This window comes from Pyrgilauda ruficollis, unplaced genomic scaffold, assembly GCF_017590135.1.
Source record: "Pyrgilauda ruficollis isolate IOZ18807 unplaced genomic scaffold, ASM1759013v1 scaffold6, whole genome shotgun sequence".
Taxonomy (NCBI): Eukaryota; Metazoa; Chordata; class Aves; order Passeriformes; family Passeridae; genus Pyrgilauda; species Pyrgilauda ruficollis.
This window is the reverse complement of record NW_024527710.1, coordinates 16735856-16751354: the sequence shown is the minus strand read 5'-3', so window position 1 is coordinate 16751354 and position 15499 is coordinate 16735856. Positions and strand designations below refer to the sequence as shown.

The window sequence follows — 15499 nt, the reverse complement described above, 5'->3', positions numbered from 1 at the left end:
TGTACAGGGTGCACAATAAAATTAAAAAGTAGAAAGCAAGGTTAATAAGATTATCGTGTTGGTATAATAGGTAATGCATTTTGCAGTATATCCTTAAATCTGCCCTCTCCAAGCATAATTAAATAACTGTGATTTATATTTTAAAGGAACGCAGACAGGCCGTGTATCCTCCTACCCACATATGCTAATTACTTTCAGCCCCTAAAAATCACACAGTTGTTTGCAGCTTTTTAATCCTCATGTGTAAATAATCAGACTCAGGTCCAAGTTATGAACAATAAAGTCCAGGAAACTTTTAGAAGAGCTTGTCATTAAACCCGTCTTGATTTTATCTCACTGATCTAATGGCACTGATGTGTGCCGATACCCGCGGGAAGGAGGAACGACTCCCCGCGGCCTTCGCACCGTGACACCGGGACAGCACTCGGACTGGGAGGGTGGATATTAATGGAGAACAGATCAACACCCTTCAGGAGGAGCCAATGGATGTACAAGCCCAGGATACCCCACCTGGGTCTTGCCGTGGGTCTGGGTGTACCGCGGTGGCACCGGGATCGCGGGCGACACAAGCCCACACGCTTCGCTCTAGGCCGAACTCAACCGCGCCGCTCTCCATTTTGACTCGCACGTGAGAGCCTGGCACACAAAATGGAGGCCCTCGTGTGTTTTACAGGCAGCGGCTACGAATCCAGCCCAAATCCACCCGCTCTACGTGCCACATCCTGCTCCTACATCCCGAGCCACGATGGTGCCACACACAGGGCTGAGCTCGGGTGTCTTACATCCACCCCTGGGGTAGGGACATGGGGCAATGGCAGCTAGAAACATTTAATATATATAAATACTCTGTTTTCTCTTTGAAATTAATCACACTGTGATGATGGGTTCGTCCAGGCGCTGCCCATGCAATTTGGGATAAAATGCTGCAAGCTCCAGATGAACTTGATGGGATAAAACTGCCCTACACATCTGAGGCACCACGACCCAGGTGTTGTTTCAGTCACAGTTTTTGGTGGCTCCCATAATGCAGGAGAGAATTAACAACAACCAGAGACGGGGTTGCACCACATGAATGGGAAAGCCAAAGCGATTAAAATGAATTTTAGTCCACCAACAAAGCTTATCTACCACAAGCCCTCGCTGGCATAAGGAAATGTCCGGGTCGGCTGCTGTTTGGAGGCTAAAATAATTTCCCCTGAATTTACAGCCTGTAATTTAATCATCAGCTCCAGCCCTTGTCTGTGAGGAGAGGAGCAGGGGCAGAGCCAGATCCATGGCTCCCAGTGAGGATGCCCCAAATTCATTTTGCTGCGGACAGTCCCCGAGGCCTGGAGGGTCCCACATGTGTAGAAAAGTGCAGGCTTTTGGGGAAGGGTTGAGGCGTTTTGGAGCAGCGGGTTGGAATTTGTTTGCTGGTTGTAAAAACCTCACCAGTGCCTGAACCAGAAGCATCAGGGGGAGGAGGAGGAGGAGCTGTGAAGAAGCTGAGGGCACAGAAAGCAAGGGATGCCCTTTCCTTTACATGCAAATGGGGAGAAAATACATAATTGTAATAATAAATAGCGGGTTTTATGAACAATTAGGATTTCGCTGTCTCTTTGAAGGGTTTGAAAAGCTGACACGATGTTTTGGGTTCTCCAGATTCAGCTTTGAGGCCTCAACCAAGAGAAACATTCAGCCCCGCTGTGTACAGCAGTGACCACAACAAAGATTGTGGTTTCTCCCACACTCGCCTTAAATAGATCTAAATTAATGCTATTCATCATTGGGTGGAAAAGAAGGGAAATATAAAAGTGCAGTTGCTTGTAGAAAAGCCAGAAGCATTGGGCAACTTTCTTACCACTCACAAGCTTCTCCTGCTTCTGCACCTCGAAGCAAGGAGGCATGGAAATAACACACCCTTATACTGTGCAAACCCATCACCTGGAAAACATCCTGGGCATATGAAATACGCCTTTATCCAGTGTTTATTTGTTGTTGCTGTTGTTGTTGTTGGAGAAAGGGAAAAGCTAAACCACATGACTGAACTCCTGCCAGGGGTTCGTGATAGAGCAGGCCGTCCCGAGTGCCGCACCAGTTAGTATCTGAATTATCACGGATACTCACCGGCTCAGTTACACCCGCACAGGGAGAGCAGTTGTCCCACCTAAATCCTGCTTCTGTCAGCTCCCACCCTGCTCGTGGCTGCAGCGAGCAGCCAGTCCCTCTCCCCAAAGAGGAGATCATCCAAAGATGGGGATATCTCTCTGCGCCACGCGGGGTGTGTAGTTCGCTCTGTCTCATGCGTGCCCACGATAGGTGGGTGCATTAAATTTGGGGTGTTGAGGAGCTGCGGCTGTCCTCTCCTCACCTCTCCTGACTGAGACAGAGACCCAGGCTCCCATCACTGACTTTTTATGGGTACTTTTTGTAATGCTAGAACAACACAAAATCTGCTTTCTCCCTTTATTCCTTGAGGGCAGAAATACTGTGAGATGTCTTAGTGTCACTTTTTTTCTTTAAAGCTACAGATGTCTCACTTTGGCAAAAAATAATGGAGCAGAAAAACAACTCTATCAGCCCACAAACACTAAAATCTCAGCTGACTGTTGATCTGCTCGGGTTCTCCTGGGCATGCATTGGGAGCCCTGTGCAGGGAGCACGTGTGAGATACCTGCTGCGAAGCTGCCTGAAGTGATTTTTTGGTAAGAGTAAATGCAATCTCTCTGCAGAAAAAAACTTTAAGGACTGTTTTGGATATAGACTGGAACAGCCATGAGCTGGAATTAGGTTTTCCAAAGCATTATAAGTGGAGGGAGTGTCATGGATGCTTTAAAAGTCTTCAGATAGGCGTAAAAATGACATATACATTACGCATTATCTCCACAAAACAAACACCATTTGAAATGTGCCCCTTTTTAGCTACCATTATGATCTGTCTAAAGAGCATTTTGGTTGAAACTTGGGAGGAAAGAAGAAGAAGGAAAAAAAAAAAAGCCCACTGATCTTACACCTGCTCTTTAGCAGTGGGAAGTAGGTTCTCAATCTGTTAACATGACCATCTGGCCAATCTGCATATCACGGCTATCTGGATTACCGTACGATGGAATGACAATAACGTAGCCAAAACAAAAGTAAAACGCATCAAAAACTAACAGGAGCGCAAGCCCTTTTGATTTCAAATTAAATAATAAATGTGGTATCAGAGAAGAGCGAGAAAGTCAGCTAAATAATTAAAAATGAGCCTTCGCTCCGGCATAATTAAGTAAACAATATGGTGTGTGTTTCTGTATGAGCCAGCAATAGCTTCCACCGTCGAACGCTCCACTTTTGCAGAGCAGCGATCAGGAGCTCAAGGCGCTGCGACAGCTCTTTCAGTGACGTACGGTATTGTCAGGACACCTCTGCCACCCCTGCGACACCCGGCCCGGCTGCGGCTATTAACAGGATTAATGCAGCAACAATCAATACCAATTGTACTAAAAGATTACAGCGCAAAGCCTCGGGTACCTCTCGGACCCCCCGAAACCTCCACGGGTACGGGAGGGCTTCTGCATTAACCCATCTTTGGGTTATTCCCATCGATGCCTCTTTATGGTCGTCCAAGGAGAATATTTTAAGTCTGTTGATGGGAACATAAAATGGGTCGAGCTTAAAGTTCAAGGTCATGTGCTACATACCACTGCCCAGCAATTAGCCACAGAGTACATCTAGAAGTTAAGTAAATTTTCAGTCGCAAAAATTAAGGCTGAGTTCTGGCACCTTCGCTGCCTTCGAGTCTAAACGTGAACAGAAAAATTAGCTTACGTAAATAAAACCTAGCCCCGGATTTTTTCTTAAATTTGGGATTTTTAAATGTCCTTCTGAAAGATTAAAAGATTTTCTCTGCCACAAATACCTCGCGAGTTTAATACTCGCCCGAATCGCATAACGATGGCCGGCCAAAAAAATAAACCGGGCATTGGAGCATCGCCTCCTGGCCAACCATCCCGCTTCGGCCACTGGAGAAGTCTCTAAAAACTGTGACCTCTCAGAAAATTTAACTACTTCTATTGCGATTCTATTCTCCAATCTGACCACATTAGCAGGAGGAACTCCAAAGCAGTAAAAAACTCCAGAAAGTTCTCGGTTGAGTGCCTACTAATGAACAAAGGTTAACTTTATCTAAAAGGTCAAATGCCTGGTGGCTAAGGTTGTGACCTTAACAACTTAAATTGTGACCTTGCCACGTGCCTAGTATATTGTAGATTCTGATACAGATCATCTGGTAAAGGACCGGTCATAAATTAGCTTTACTGTTCGACTCCCACAAAGAAAACGGTTTGCCACAATGGTTTCCAACTTGTCATTTGATACAAGAGCAGAATAAGTGAAAACTAAAAAGCAAACCCAAGTTCAGGGTATGAAAATGCCGCCTGCTTTTAGTTAAGCAGATTAGAAACTGCAAACTGAGAGCAATACTCTAGATTTCAATACATTTTTTGGTCAACCTCTAATTCACAAAGCACCGATCTTCCTTTCCTTTTTTTTTTTTAATTTCTTTTTTTTATCCTTTTAATGAAAATGACATGTAGTTTGCCTATTTGCATATTTTTGTTTTCTCTTTCTAGCCAGTTCTTAAAGAGAATAATTGATTTCAGTAGCTTTGTAAGAAGCACTATTTAAATCTGTGCACATGTGTTCCCTTACAGATGATAGTGCCTACTGAAGGAAAAGCGTGGATTCAAAGCAATAATTATCCTACATGTTTAGAAGGAAAGGGACATCTTGCTGCCGAAGTCATCTCGAATAAGGGCATCTTGGAACAGAATACTCCCCCCAAGAAAAGAAGACAAAAAGTAGGGGGGAAAAAAAACCCCACAAGAAAAAGAGAAGCAAGCACTATGGGTGAAAAGGTCACAATGGTTTTGGCACGTATCTTCAAGCACGTTTCGGAGTCTGTGCCTCCTGCCAATACTGGCAACTTCTCAAAACTTTTAAGGAGGTAAAAACATTGTTTAGTGTTTACAAATCTTCTGTACTATAGCAGATGCTTGTCAAATCCGCTATATGTAAGTTGACCAGCCTACCTAATATTTGCGCTGGCGACTTCCTCCTTATAAATACGTGGTCCATACATTTGGGGAGCGAGGTCTGATGGAATTGGAGACAAAGGACCCTTAATATTTTTTTCTTTTGTAATTTTCCTGTTGCGCACCCGGCACAAGCTGCCATTACTGCGGGTCTGCGGGAACCAATGGCTGTCAACTTGGCCAATGTTCAGGTGTAACAAAGACTGCTGGGATACATCGGAGGGGGGAAAAAAACGGGAAAAAACGGGGGAAGAAAAAGAGGTAGCTCTACGCAAGGCTTTCGGTACACCTCTGTGAAGCCATATAGACAGCGACCACGCTGTGCCACCTCCCAAAAAACATCTTGTTCCCCTCCCTGCTGAGGTTTAGCAGGAATATGCCAGCACACACTCCTGCATTGAGAGCACAATGCAATGCGTGCAATCAGCAAACAACGGCCGAAAACACCGCGCGGTGCGCTCTGCACGGGCGCGCGGCTGCTCACACAAATCCCCAAATCTAACCCCAAAAACCACGCCAAGAGCTCGCGACGTGTTTCCGTGGCAAACACCAAATCTGAAGGACAATCGGTGTGATCGCTGCCTGTTGATGATGATGGCAGGAATAAATAACAGTTCGCTATCAAGGCTACTGTTTGCCACCGGCGTGCTGATAAGATGGTATATCCCTAATCGCAATATTGAACTTTCATAACGTCTATTGCCCGACTGTTATAACAGGGAGAGGTCCCCGAAATACTCCTACCACTGGGTTTGGTCCTTTTCTCCCCATCCTACATTTCTGTGACCCTTCATGCAAGCTAAGCCAAGACCGTTGGTTTCTATCAACAATTTCTGAGCTCCACGGAGGGCCTGGGAAATACAATATGGATCAGTATTTACCGCATCGTGCTGTATATAAATCCAAATAATAAAAACTTGCGTGCTGTAGATCAGTAAATGGACATTTATGGCTTCTATTTGGGTATCAAAGCATTTTAAATTTATCAACCCACTCCAACACGCGGAGGAGGAAACTGAGGCAGACAAAAGGGATGTGAGTCCATGGTCCCCTCGGGGCTGGTGATGGAACAGGAGGTGACCTGAAATGCCCCAGCCCCAAGCTCCCTTCAGTTAGCCATTTATCCATAACGCTTCCTTCATGATGGCCATAATAAAGCGCAGAGTAAATAAATAATTTTCCTCAATATTTGCCTACTTCCCTTTACACCATAAATGTACTGTATGATTTACCACCTCACACCGAAGTGCAAAGTAAATGCTGCAGCTTATCTGTAGGAAATACCATGAGGATACTCAAAAGTTATTTCCGAACAGGGATCATATCTGTAAAATCCCAGCGGCGACATTGCCTAACACAACAACCATGGCAGGGACTCAGCACAGAAAAACTTTGGGGAAGCCAAAACTTTCTGCAGGACCCTCTGAAAGAAGTTGGCATGGGAAATGCAGACTCCCTGGGCTGTAATTTGCTTGGTTTTCTTACCAATAAATATTTATACAGAAGTGGTTTCTACTAATGTGATTCCTCTCTCCCCTGCTCCTCTGTTTTTCCAGCCTGTCCAGCCCCTCAGCTCACAAGTCAGGATATGCTGGGGGACCCACACATCCCGTACATCAAACTTGGGGCATCGCACTTCACACACGCACATTTTTCTGTGCTACAATCACTCAGGAGAACTACAATAGCGTATTATTTTACCCAGTCAACATACTACACATCCTCTGAGCACGCCGAGTCACGCCGCAGGCAGAGCATACTTTGTGTTGGAGTCTGGGATCCCAAGATTTTCATCACACGTTAAAACATCTCAGCCCCTCCTCATAAGCACAATATTGTCAAATCAGGAATTTTTTTCAAGACCTGCTTAGCTTTTAGGTGTATAAATTTTGATCTTTTAAGGGGTTTAAATGTCTCCTTTTTCCTCTAGGGTTACCCAGAGGTTTGTTTCATGCCCACTCAGACCTGATGACTAGGTTTGCTATCAAGGGACTGTCTTCTCTTTTCCCTCCAATCCTGCAGGATTTACAGGACCTATTCCCCGTGGGGTGAGGATACCTAGTACTCCTGACCCACAGGCCTCAGGCATTTCTAGCCCTCCTGGACAACTTTCTGTATAACATATGCAAACTTTATTAAAAAAAAAAAAAAAAATTAAAATCTATCTGCTTTCCCCCAAAATTAGGATAAAGGAAGCCGCGTCCGGCTGCGAGCCCTCCTCGGACAACATTTAGGATAACACCTGTGAAGGATGCCCGAAATGCTGTTAACCGCGGAAAACAAGAGCCACTTATATCTGGCTGCACCTTAAAAACCCCATTAAAAAAAAAAAAAAAAATAAAAGTGAGGGGGGGAGTTTTGGCACCCTCCTCGCCACCCCGGGAGAGTGATAACCGGCATTCCCAGCTCCCTCCCCAGCTCATGCAGCCGCCACAGGGGCACGGCACCCGGCACGGAGATAACCGAAAAGTTGGAGAAGGTGGTAGAGAAAGGCACTTACCTGCTGCGTGCACAAAGTATGCCAAATATAAATCGAGTTCCTTAACAGAAACTCCTATATGGTGGGGCTGTACGCACAGCCCGGGGTTAGAGCACTGTGGGGACTTTACAAGGCGCTCGCCATCAGTACTTTCGAGCGGAATACCTTTAAATAAAATCACCATAACAAGGTCCAACCTCCAGACCTTATCTGCCTGGCGAAGGCAGTCAATTCTTCTCATCTTGCCCTTCTGGTCTGGATTGGAAAGAACGCAACACGGAGGCTTTTTTCCTGTGACTGTGAGAACAAAATCCTCCCGAAATTCAGGCCTGATATCTTTCCGGAGCTTTGCCAGAAGTCTGGATGCCCATTTTTGCTTTACCTCGGGTTTTTCACTTAGCAGTTCGTCCTTCACGGCTCTCTCTTCCTCTTTTGACATGCGTTTTTCATGTTTTTTGAAGTATTTTCTTTTTCGGGCTTGCAGGTTGAACCATGTGTACGCAAACGCTCGGACGTGAGGCAGAAGTGCTTCGATGAAGGGATGAAATTCATCCTGAAAAAAGTTACAGAGAAGGGTTGATGCCACCGAAACCATCAAGAAAGAGCCTTCAAAAAGAGGGCTTTTGCGGGATGGAGAGAATTAGGAGGGTGCTGATAAATTTTAAGGGCTGTGGGACCCCTTGCTAATGGACCCCAAACCCACCACTGCCACATCCCCGCTTCCCTTTCGCGCCGACCCAAAACCTCCGCTCCCGCCCCCCAAAAACAGGGTCCAACTTCAACCAAGCGCCCAGATGGAGATGGTGCAATGCTGGCGCCTTTTCCCCAGTTCCCAAACCTTTTTTAAAAAATAAAAAAAAAAGGGCAGAATGAGTTAAAAGCCAAAAACTCCTTTGCAAGTCCACTTGCAGAGCGCATATCTCCCTTTGCTCTCTCCCTGACCCCGCTGCTTGCGGTGTAGCCAGCGTTTGCCCGCCAATTTGGCAAATCCTAAACATTTGGATGCCAATCAATGTTTGTATGGGGAAGTCTAAAGTATAGTAAAACTTTCCCTAAGATATATTTGGAAATAGCAGCCGGCAGAATAGTAAAATGCCACTATAGCTGTATATACAATTACAATGAAGGGTGGTTTTCACTCTGGTTCCTAAACAGTGAAGGGAGCGCGAGAAGTACCGCGGTAGATTTATCCCGCGAGCGCAATCATAACTAACACTAAAACCCTAGAAAAAGCAAGCCTTGCAATTTATATTTTTTAAAAAAAAATTGTTTATATTTAGTAAAAAAAACCCACGAAACAAAAAACAAAAAACTTGCTATCTGAGCATATTAGGGAAAGTGAAACTCTGAGCCTTTCTATAAAATTTAAAAAAAAAAATCCCAAAATAAACAGGAAAAATTGAAAAATGCGGTAACAGAAAACTGCAGCACAACTTGTGCAAATACGCAAAGAATTATTAATTGTGTCAGACTTTCAGATATTTTAAAAGAAATGTCCTACTCGGAAAGTTAGTTTGGCCATCCGGAGACACTGCTTGCTTTGTGTAACGAGGAGTTAAAGATCACCCCTCTCCCCTGGCACAAAAAAAAATCGCAATTTAAATTATGCTGACGCTAAAAAAAAGGCGAGAAGACCCCTTGTTGTTTTTTTTTTTTTAATAATTATATTTTTTTTCTCCTCACTAAGTATTACATAAATCAGCCAAAGAGATCAAAACATATTATAATATACTGGGGTCATGCTTCTTGTTTTTTTCCTGAATAAATGAATGACCCAACTCAAGGCTGCACATAAAAACGTATCCAGCCTATGGGGCCTGATCCAGCGCTGCGTGCTGGGGACGTCCCTGCTTCCAGTTCCTCCTTTTCTCAGGATTGGGCCCTCCAGGAGGGAAAAATAAAGTAATCTCTGCAACGTTTTCCCCAGCATGGGAAAAGCCACCCGCTACCCACCCCTGTGTGAGGAAACATCGGGGATTTTTCGGATTAGCAAACTAACTTTTTTTTTCTTTAATTATCCCATGGAGTACATTTTCTACTCAAATCATTGTGGGTCATGCAAATATGGTTATTAAAACAGACATCTTACTTCTTTTCAACACTTTATTTTAATTTGCATTGTTCTTTTCAGAAATTATGAAAAATTGAGAAATCAATAGTAGAAACATCTATCAGCAAAATCCTGTCATAATTCAAGACCTTCTGCTGATGCCCCCAAAGCCTTCATTGCACTTATTCTGACTGGACCCAGAATTATAGATACTTAAATCTATAGGTAGCACCATTGCATTTATTTTTATTTTAAACACAGATTGTTAAAAACTTTCCTAGCAGCACAATATATTTCATTAGAGCAGAGCGGCAGCAATCAAAGTACCATGAATGATTATTAAAATAAAAGCAGGTAAAATAAAATAAATCACTCCAGTGATTGGCACATTCCTCTTTTTTTTTTTTTACCCTCCTCTATGGGAAAAGATGATAGTTTCAAATTTCAATAAAGTTTAAAAAAAAAAAAAAAAGATTGCTGCGAGTTTGCAGTCGGCAGATTCAAAAAGTGAGAGGAGGCACAGTCCCAGCACATGGAGCTGCTCTCACCCACCAGACACAGCTCTCACGGTGGGGGGAGGAAGGGGGGGAAAAAGAAGAAAAATATAAAAACTACAGGTCTCTACAAGCTATTAAAAATAATAAACCCTCCCTCCTGATCCCTCCTGTCCTTCCCTTTCCCCACTCAGGGAGAGTCAAGGAAAAAAGGCCTTTTGTCAAGTGGAAGTTTATCTGTGAAGGTACACAGAGCAAAGAGGCTCAACAGCCCACAGCGAGCCAGGGCAGCGCTTCCAGCCTTCCCACTTTCCAAACACGTCTTGGTACATCCTGAAATATTTTAACTTTTCTGCTTTAAGCAGCGCTTTGTCCTGCCTGATCTCATGTGCTCGGGACTTTTTTGGCTCGGCGTTGGATAACATCCAAGAGAGAGTTGCTTTAACCTGCGCTAAAGCTGATTTCTACGATGTGAACCTGAAAGGGGAGGTAAAAACAACACCCAAAAAAAAAAAAAAAAAAAAACCTTTAAAAAAAAGACACTAAACCACTTTAAAGGGAGGGGGGAAAAAAAACCAAGATGCTTTTTGGTGCAAAGTCAGGGTCTGTGGCTGAAGTAAAAGAGAAGCACTGCTGCTCAGGCGCGAGGTGTGCACGTCCCTATTACACCCTAATGTGTCTTTTCAAAATGGTGTATGAGGAGAAAAGGTTAACGACTCATAAACAGACCAACTTTCAAAGTGTCTTGGTAAACACGCTGCTCCGGAAAATCGCACCGCTTCAATCTCGGCGCTGAGGTATTAGCAAAGTCCAAGTGGAAATAAAAGCAGCCAGGACTGATCAAACAGAACTGGGCTGGACGCGGGGACGGAGGGGGGGGGAGCAGCTTCTGCACAATACAATTTTTTATTTCAGTGGTGCTACAGCCCCCTCAAAAAACCCAGAAAGTTTTGGAAATGTGTCAGTGCAAGTGTGCTAACAGATGTGCAACTTGCCTGCAGCCTCGCTGCAAAATAGCAGGATTTTAAGGAACTGGTAGAAAAGGCAATGATCTTTCCCTTTCCACAAGTTAGCTTGAAGGGAAACTTTAAAAGTATTTGATAAAGCTGTTTGCTTTCCCCCCTCAGTGTTGGATGGGTTACCTAAAAATAAAAGACACCAGAAAGCTGGCAAAGCAATAATAAAAAGTTGGGCTTTTCTTTACTGCACTCCTCTCCGAAGTTTGAGGATACAGCTCTTCCGAGAGCTGCCTACCTCTAAGCAGCACCTAAAATTTGGGCTGCACAGTTCTGTAGTGTTTATCCCAAAATTCTCCTCAGCTCTCCAAAAAGGTGTTAAGAAAAACAAAACAAAAACCCTAGGACAAAAGAACCCCAACGCCAACCCAAAGGCGCCTTCGATAATGTAATCCTGCAAAGGAGGCTTTGAAACAATGTATTTCTGCAGATCTTTTTGAAATTAAGCCAACTACAGCGACCCTTGCTAATATTTTTACAATCCATTTGCTTGTAAATCTATGAGGAGATGTGCATATGTTCCCCAACTATTTCCTAGCTCCTCAGCAGATATGTAAATGGAACGATGTTTGGATTTTTTCTGACAGATGACACAAAATGCTTGTGCCATTTTGGTTCCAGGGCTTGGATAAATATGCTCAGAACCAGGATTTCTGTTTGTTTTCCTTTTCTAACCCACTTTCGAGAGCTTCCCTTTAAATCTGAACCAAAACTTGACCAAAAAAAAAAAAAAAAAAAAGAAAAGAAAGAAAAAAAAAATCCTTCCTAAAAATTGTATCAATAAAAGCTCTTGAAAAGATAAAATAGGAAATTATTTGCAATAGCTCAGGGCTCGCCCCCTTTTTCTATGGAAAAATGACAGAATCACCTAATTGATCCTTCGGAGGGAAGAGTTTGTCAGGAGGCCTCTAATCCTCCTATTACTTTTCCAAACGTGCAGCAAGAATGCCAGATTTTCCTAACGGAGTCAAAGCACATGCCTGGCTTTCTGCTTTTCTTTTGATAAATTAAAAAAAAAAAAAAAAAAAAAAAAAAAAAGGGCGGGGGGGGGGGGGGGGGGGACGACAGGGACAGGACCCAACTGGACCAGGGAGCAACCAGCCCATGGATTTATTTTCTCTCCTTAATATGCGACTGGGCCTACTGAGCCCCAGGAGCCCCACGTGGAGATGCCAAGAGCGTCGGCGCTGCGGGCCCTGCACGGAGTGTCCGGGGGTCCCTCCTGCAGCCGCTGCGCTGACAAAAACCAGGTATTTCTCAAGAGTTGAATTAAAGGCACAAACTTTGCCCAGGCACAGCCCGGAGTTGCTGCATCCCATCCTCTGCAAACTCCCGCTGCTCACATTTTCCTCCTGCCTTTTGAGCAAGTGTACGGTTTGGAGTTTCGTGCCCCCGCCGGCCTGGTGTTTTCTCGCCAGCACCCCAAAATTTGGGGGAGGCTGGGGAAGGAGAGGGGACCGCGACTGGAGAAGGGGACGAAACTTTGAGAGCTCTTCGGGCTGCCTGGGAAGCTGCCGCCCCTCTCCCTGCAATTCCTTGCCTTTTTCTCGACGGAAAGAGCCCGGAGAGGCTTTCTCACCGGGAGAAAAAAAATATTCCAATTAAATTAATAAGAATAATGTAGTCAAAATCTCCTGCAGGAGGAAATAATCTGGGGTTTGAGTCCGCCACAAAGCATTTCCTCGTTAAACCATTATATCCTGCTAATTGAAGGGGTGTAATTCAGCGTCCTGCAGCAGCGCGCGGGGAAAAGGGGGGCCGGGGGTTCCGCGGCCGCGTAACCGGGGGGCACCGCGGAACGACACCCCCGCCTCCACTCCCCGCGCAGCCCCGTCCCGCCGCGAGCGGAGGGCGCAAAAGTTGCGCCGAGCGCCGCGGGGCCCGATCCGCGGGCGGGAGGGTGGCGGGGGGGACAGGCGACACGCGCGGGACAAGTTTGCGGGTGTCCGTGTGGGGGGACACACGCACGGTCCCCCGGCTGGGGCGGCCTCCGCGGGTGCGGAGGGCGCTCTGCGCGGGGGCGGCTGCACCGCGCCGCACCGCGGGAGCGAGCCCAGGTGCGGGGGACGGTCCCTCTCTCCGTGCCCGGGGCGTTGGGGGGGGCGCGGAGCCGGCGGGGCCGCTCCCGCGGAGCGCTGCCCCGGGGCCGCGGTGCGGGGCGGTGCGAGGCGCTCCGGCGCGGGCGGCGGCATCGGCGGCATCGATCGCGGATGACCAAGCACGGCGGGGCCGTGCGGGTCGTCCCGCAGCACCGCGCCCGCGCGGCCCCCCCCCGTTAATTAAAGCATTAATAAGTAGGCGCCATTAGCCATGTGCCGACACAAATGGCCGTGCGGGAAGGGGGTGGAGGGGGGGGGCGATGCGAGCGAAAGGCAACAAAGTTAGTTTCGGCGAGCGGCGGTGGTGCCCCTTCCCCGGCGCGCACGGCCGCGCACCCCCGCAGCGCCGGCCCCACCGCGCCCCGGCGGCCGCTTACCTGGGTGAGACAGAGCGGAGAATACATGACTGCTGCGGGGGGCTGCGGTTTGGAGGTGTGCGTGTGCGGGGAGAGAGGGAGAGAGAGAGGGGGAGAGAGACAGAGGGAGAGGGAGAGAGAGGAGGGGAAAAAAGAGAGAGAGAGAGGAGAGGAGGGGGAGCCCCGAGCCTGCTTCTTGCTTTCACATTTCCAACTCTGCCAAACTGCAGCCAGCGCGGAGCCGCTCCATGAGCTGAACTTTAACCCCGCCTCGACTTTCCCGCACTACGCGCTCGGCATGCCTGCCCCGCGCGCCGTTAAAGGCATAGCGCTCGCTGCGCGCCCCTCCGCCGCCCCCGCTCCGCGCCCCTCCGCTCCGCTCCGCGCCCCTCCGCTCTGCGCCGCGCACCGCCCGCCCCTTGTTTTGCTCTTCCCGGGGGCTGCGGCTCCGCTCGGCCCTTGACCACGGAGGGATGGGGCGGGGGGGGTGCTGGGGGAAGCGGCGTTGCCTTCCACAACTTTCCCCATCCCCTTTGGCACTTGTCATTTTAAATCAAGCGCTTTAGAATCAAGGGTGCTTATTCCACTTTAAAAAAAACAAAGATTTTCTTCTAAAAAATAGCAACACATAAATTCATCGGCACATCGCACTCCCCCCTCTTTCTTACTTATGAAATCTAAAAGTGAAGCGCTTAAAATTAAAAATACCCCCGCGCCTCCTGACACTTCTGGAGCGCATTGTCTTGGCACCGGCAGCGTTTGGGTTTGGGGTTTGGATGCTCTCCAGCCCGCTCCTGGGGACTCGCAGGGTGTCCCGGGTGGTGTGTCCCCCCCTTTCCGCTTGGGAATAGCGTTTTCCACTGATGCCGGAGGCAGTTTAGGTGACCCCCACGTCCCTGCGCGTAGTCACAGGATTTTTTTTTTTTTTTGGGGGGGGGGGGTGGGCGACGACGGCGACACAGGCAGGGCAAAAAACCCCATCCATAGGGGAAAAGGAGGAAAAATCTCCTCCCGCAGCTTGTTTCGGAGGTGGAGGGGGAGTGGGTTGTGTCCCCCCACTCGTCCGTGCCGCACCGTTCCCAGCCTTTTGCGGTTTCCAGCATTATCTTTTAAGTAACTTTTGGCGCCCTTCGGGAGACTTTTGGCCGCGGGACGGCTGGTTGCGCCCTCTAGGCAGGGGCCACGGTCAAGTGCAGCCCCTTCCCAGCCGCGGACAACCCCCCTTACCCAAAAAAAAAAATACGGTAGAGCGAAGCACCTTCCCCCACCCCAGAATATCTGAGCGCTAAACGGGTGGGCGCGCAAGTTATCCTCATTTTTCCCAACTCAGCGTTTTGCTAAGCACGCTTTAAAAAAATAAATAAATTTTTAAACGTGGTTTTTTTTTTTAATAAAATGCTTTTTTTTTTTTTTCCTTTTTCCTTCCTTTTTTTTTTTTTTTTTTTTTTTTTGGGTGCTAAATCCGGAGGTTTCCGAGGCTCCGGCCCCGCCAGCGGCCCCGTCCCCGCAGGGCGCCGCCAACTTCGGCGGAAAAGGCAAAAAAAAAAAAAAAAAAAAAAAAAAAGGAAAAAAAAAAAAAAAGGAGAAAAAAATAAAAAGAGGAGAGAGAGAAAAAAAAAGGAGAATAAAAACCTAGGAAAAAAAAAAAGAAAAAAAAGGCGCGCCCCTCCCCCCGGGGGAGTTCAAACGTCGCAACACCCACTCCCGCCGCTGATTGGACAGCTCTTGGTGACGTCACAAGACTCAGCCCCGCCCATTGGTCCCCGCCGCGGTCCGTCACATCCCGCGCCCGGGCGCGTTTCTTTGTGCGCGGCCGCGGGCGCTCCAGACGGCGCGCACGGAGCCGGCGCGCACGTACGGGCGGGGAGGAGGGAAAGCGGGGGAATCTGTCAAGCTCAGCGGTTTTCTCAAATCCCTGACCAAAAAAAAAAAAAAAAAAAAAAAAAAAAAAGGC

The 15499-nt window shown here is 47.3% G+C and overlaps 1 protein-coding gene across 12 annotated transcripts in view; it reads right to left on the bottom strand.

Annotated features, from left to right (window-relative positions):
- The window catches only part of NFIA (nuclear factor I A), a 242455-nt gene extending 228499 nt beyond the window's left edge, over window positions 1–13956 (bottom strand). For all 12 annotated transcript variants that reach the window (XM_041483201.1, XM_041483205.1, XM_041483209.1 and 9 more), the window contains exons 1-2: window positions 13567–13956; window positions 7552–8083 (exon numbers count right to left, since the gene is read on the bottom strand). In XM_041483201.1, coding sequence (XP_041339135.1) covers window positions 7552–8083; window positions 13567–13593 — 559 coding nt within the window. In that variant the 5' untranslated portion in view covers window positions 13594–13956. The remainder of the gene's footprint in view (window positions 1–7551; window positions 8084–13566) is intronic.
- Window positions 13957–15499: the final 1543 nt, after the last annotated feature.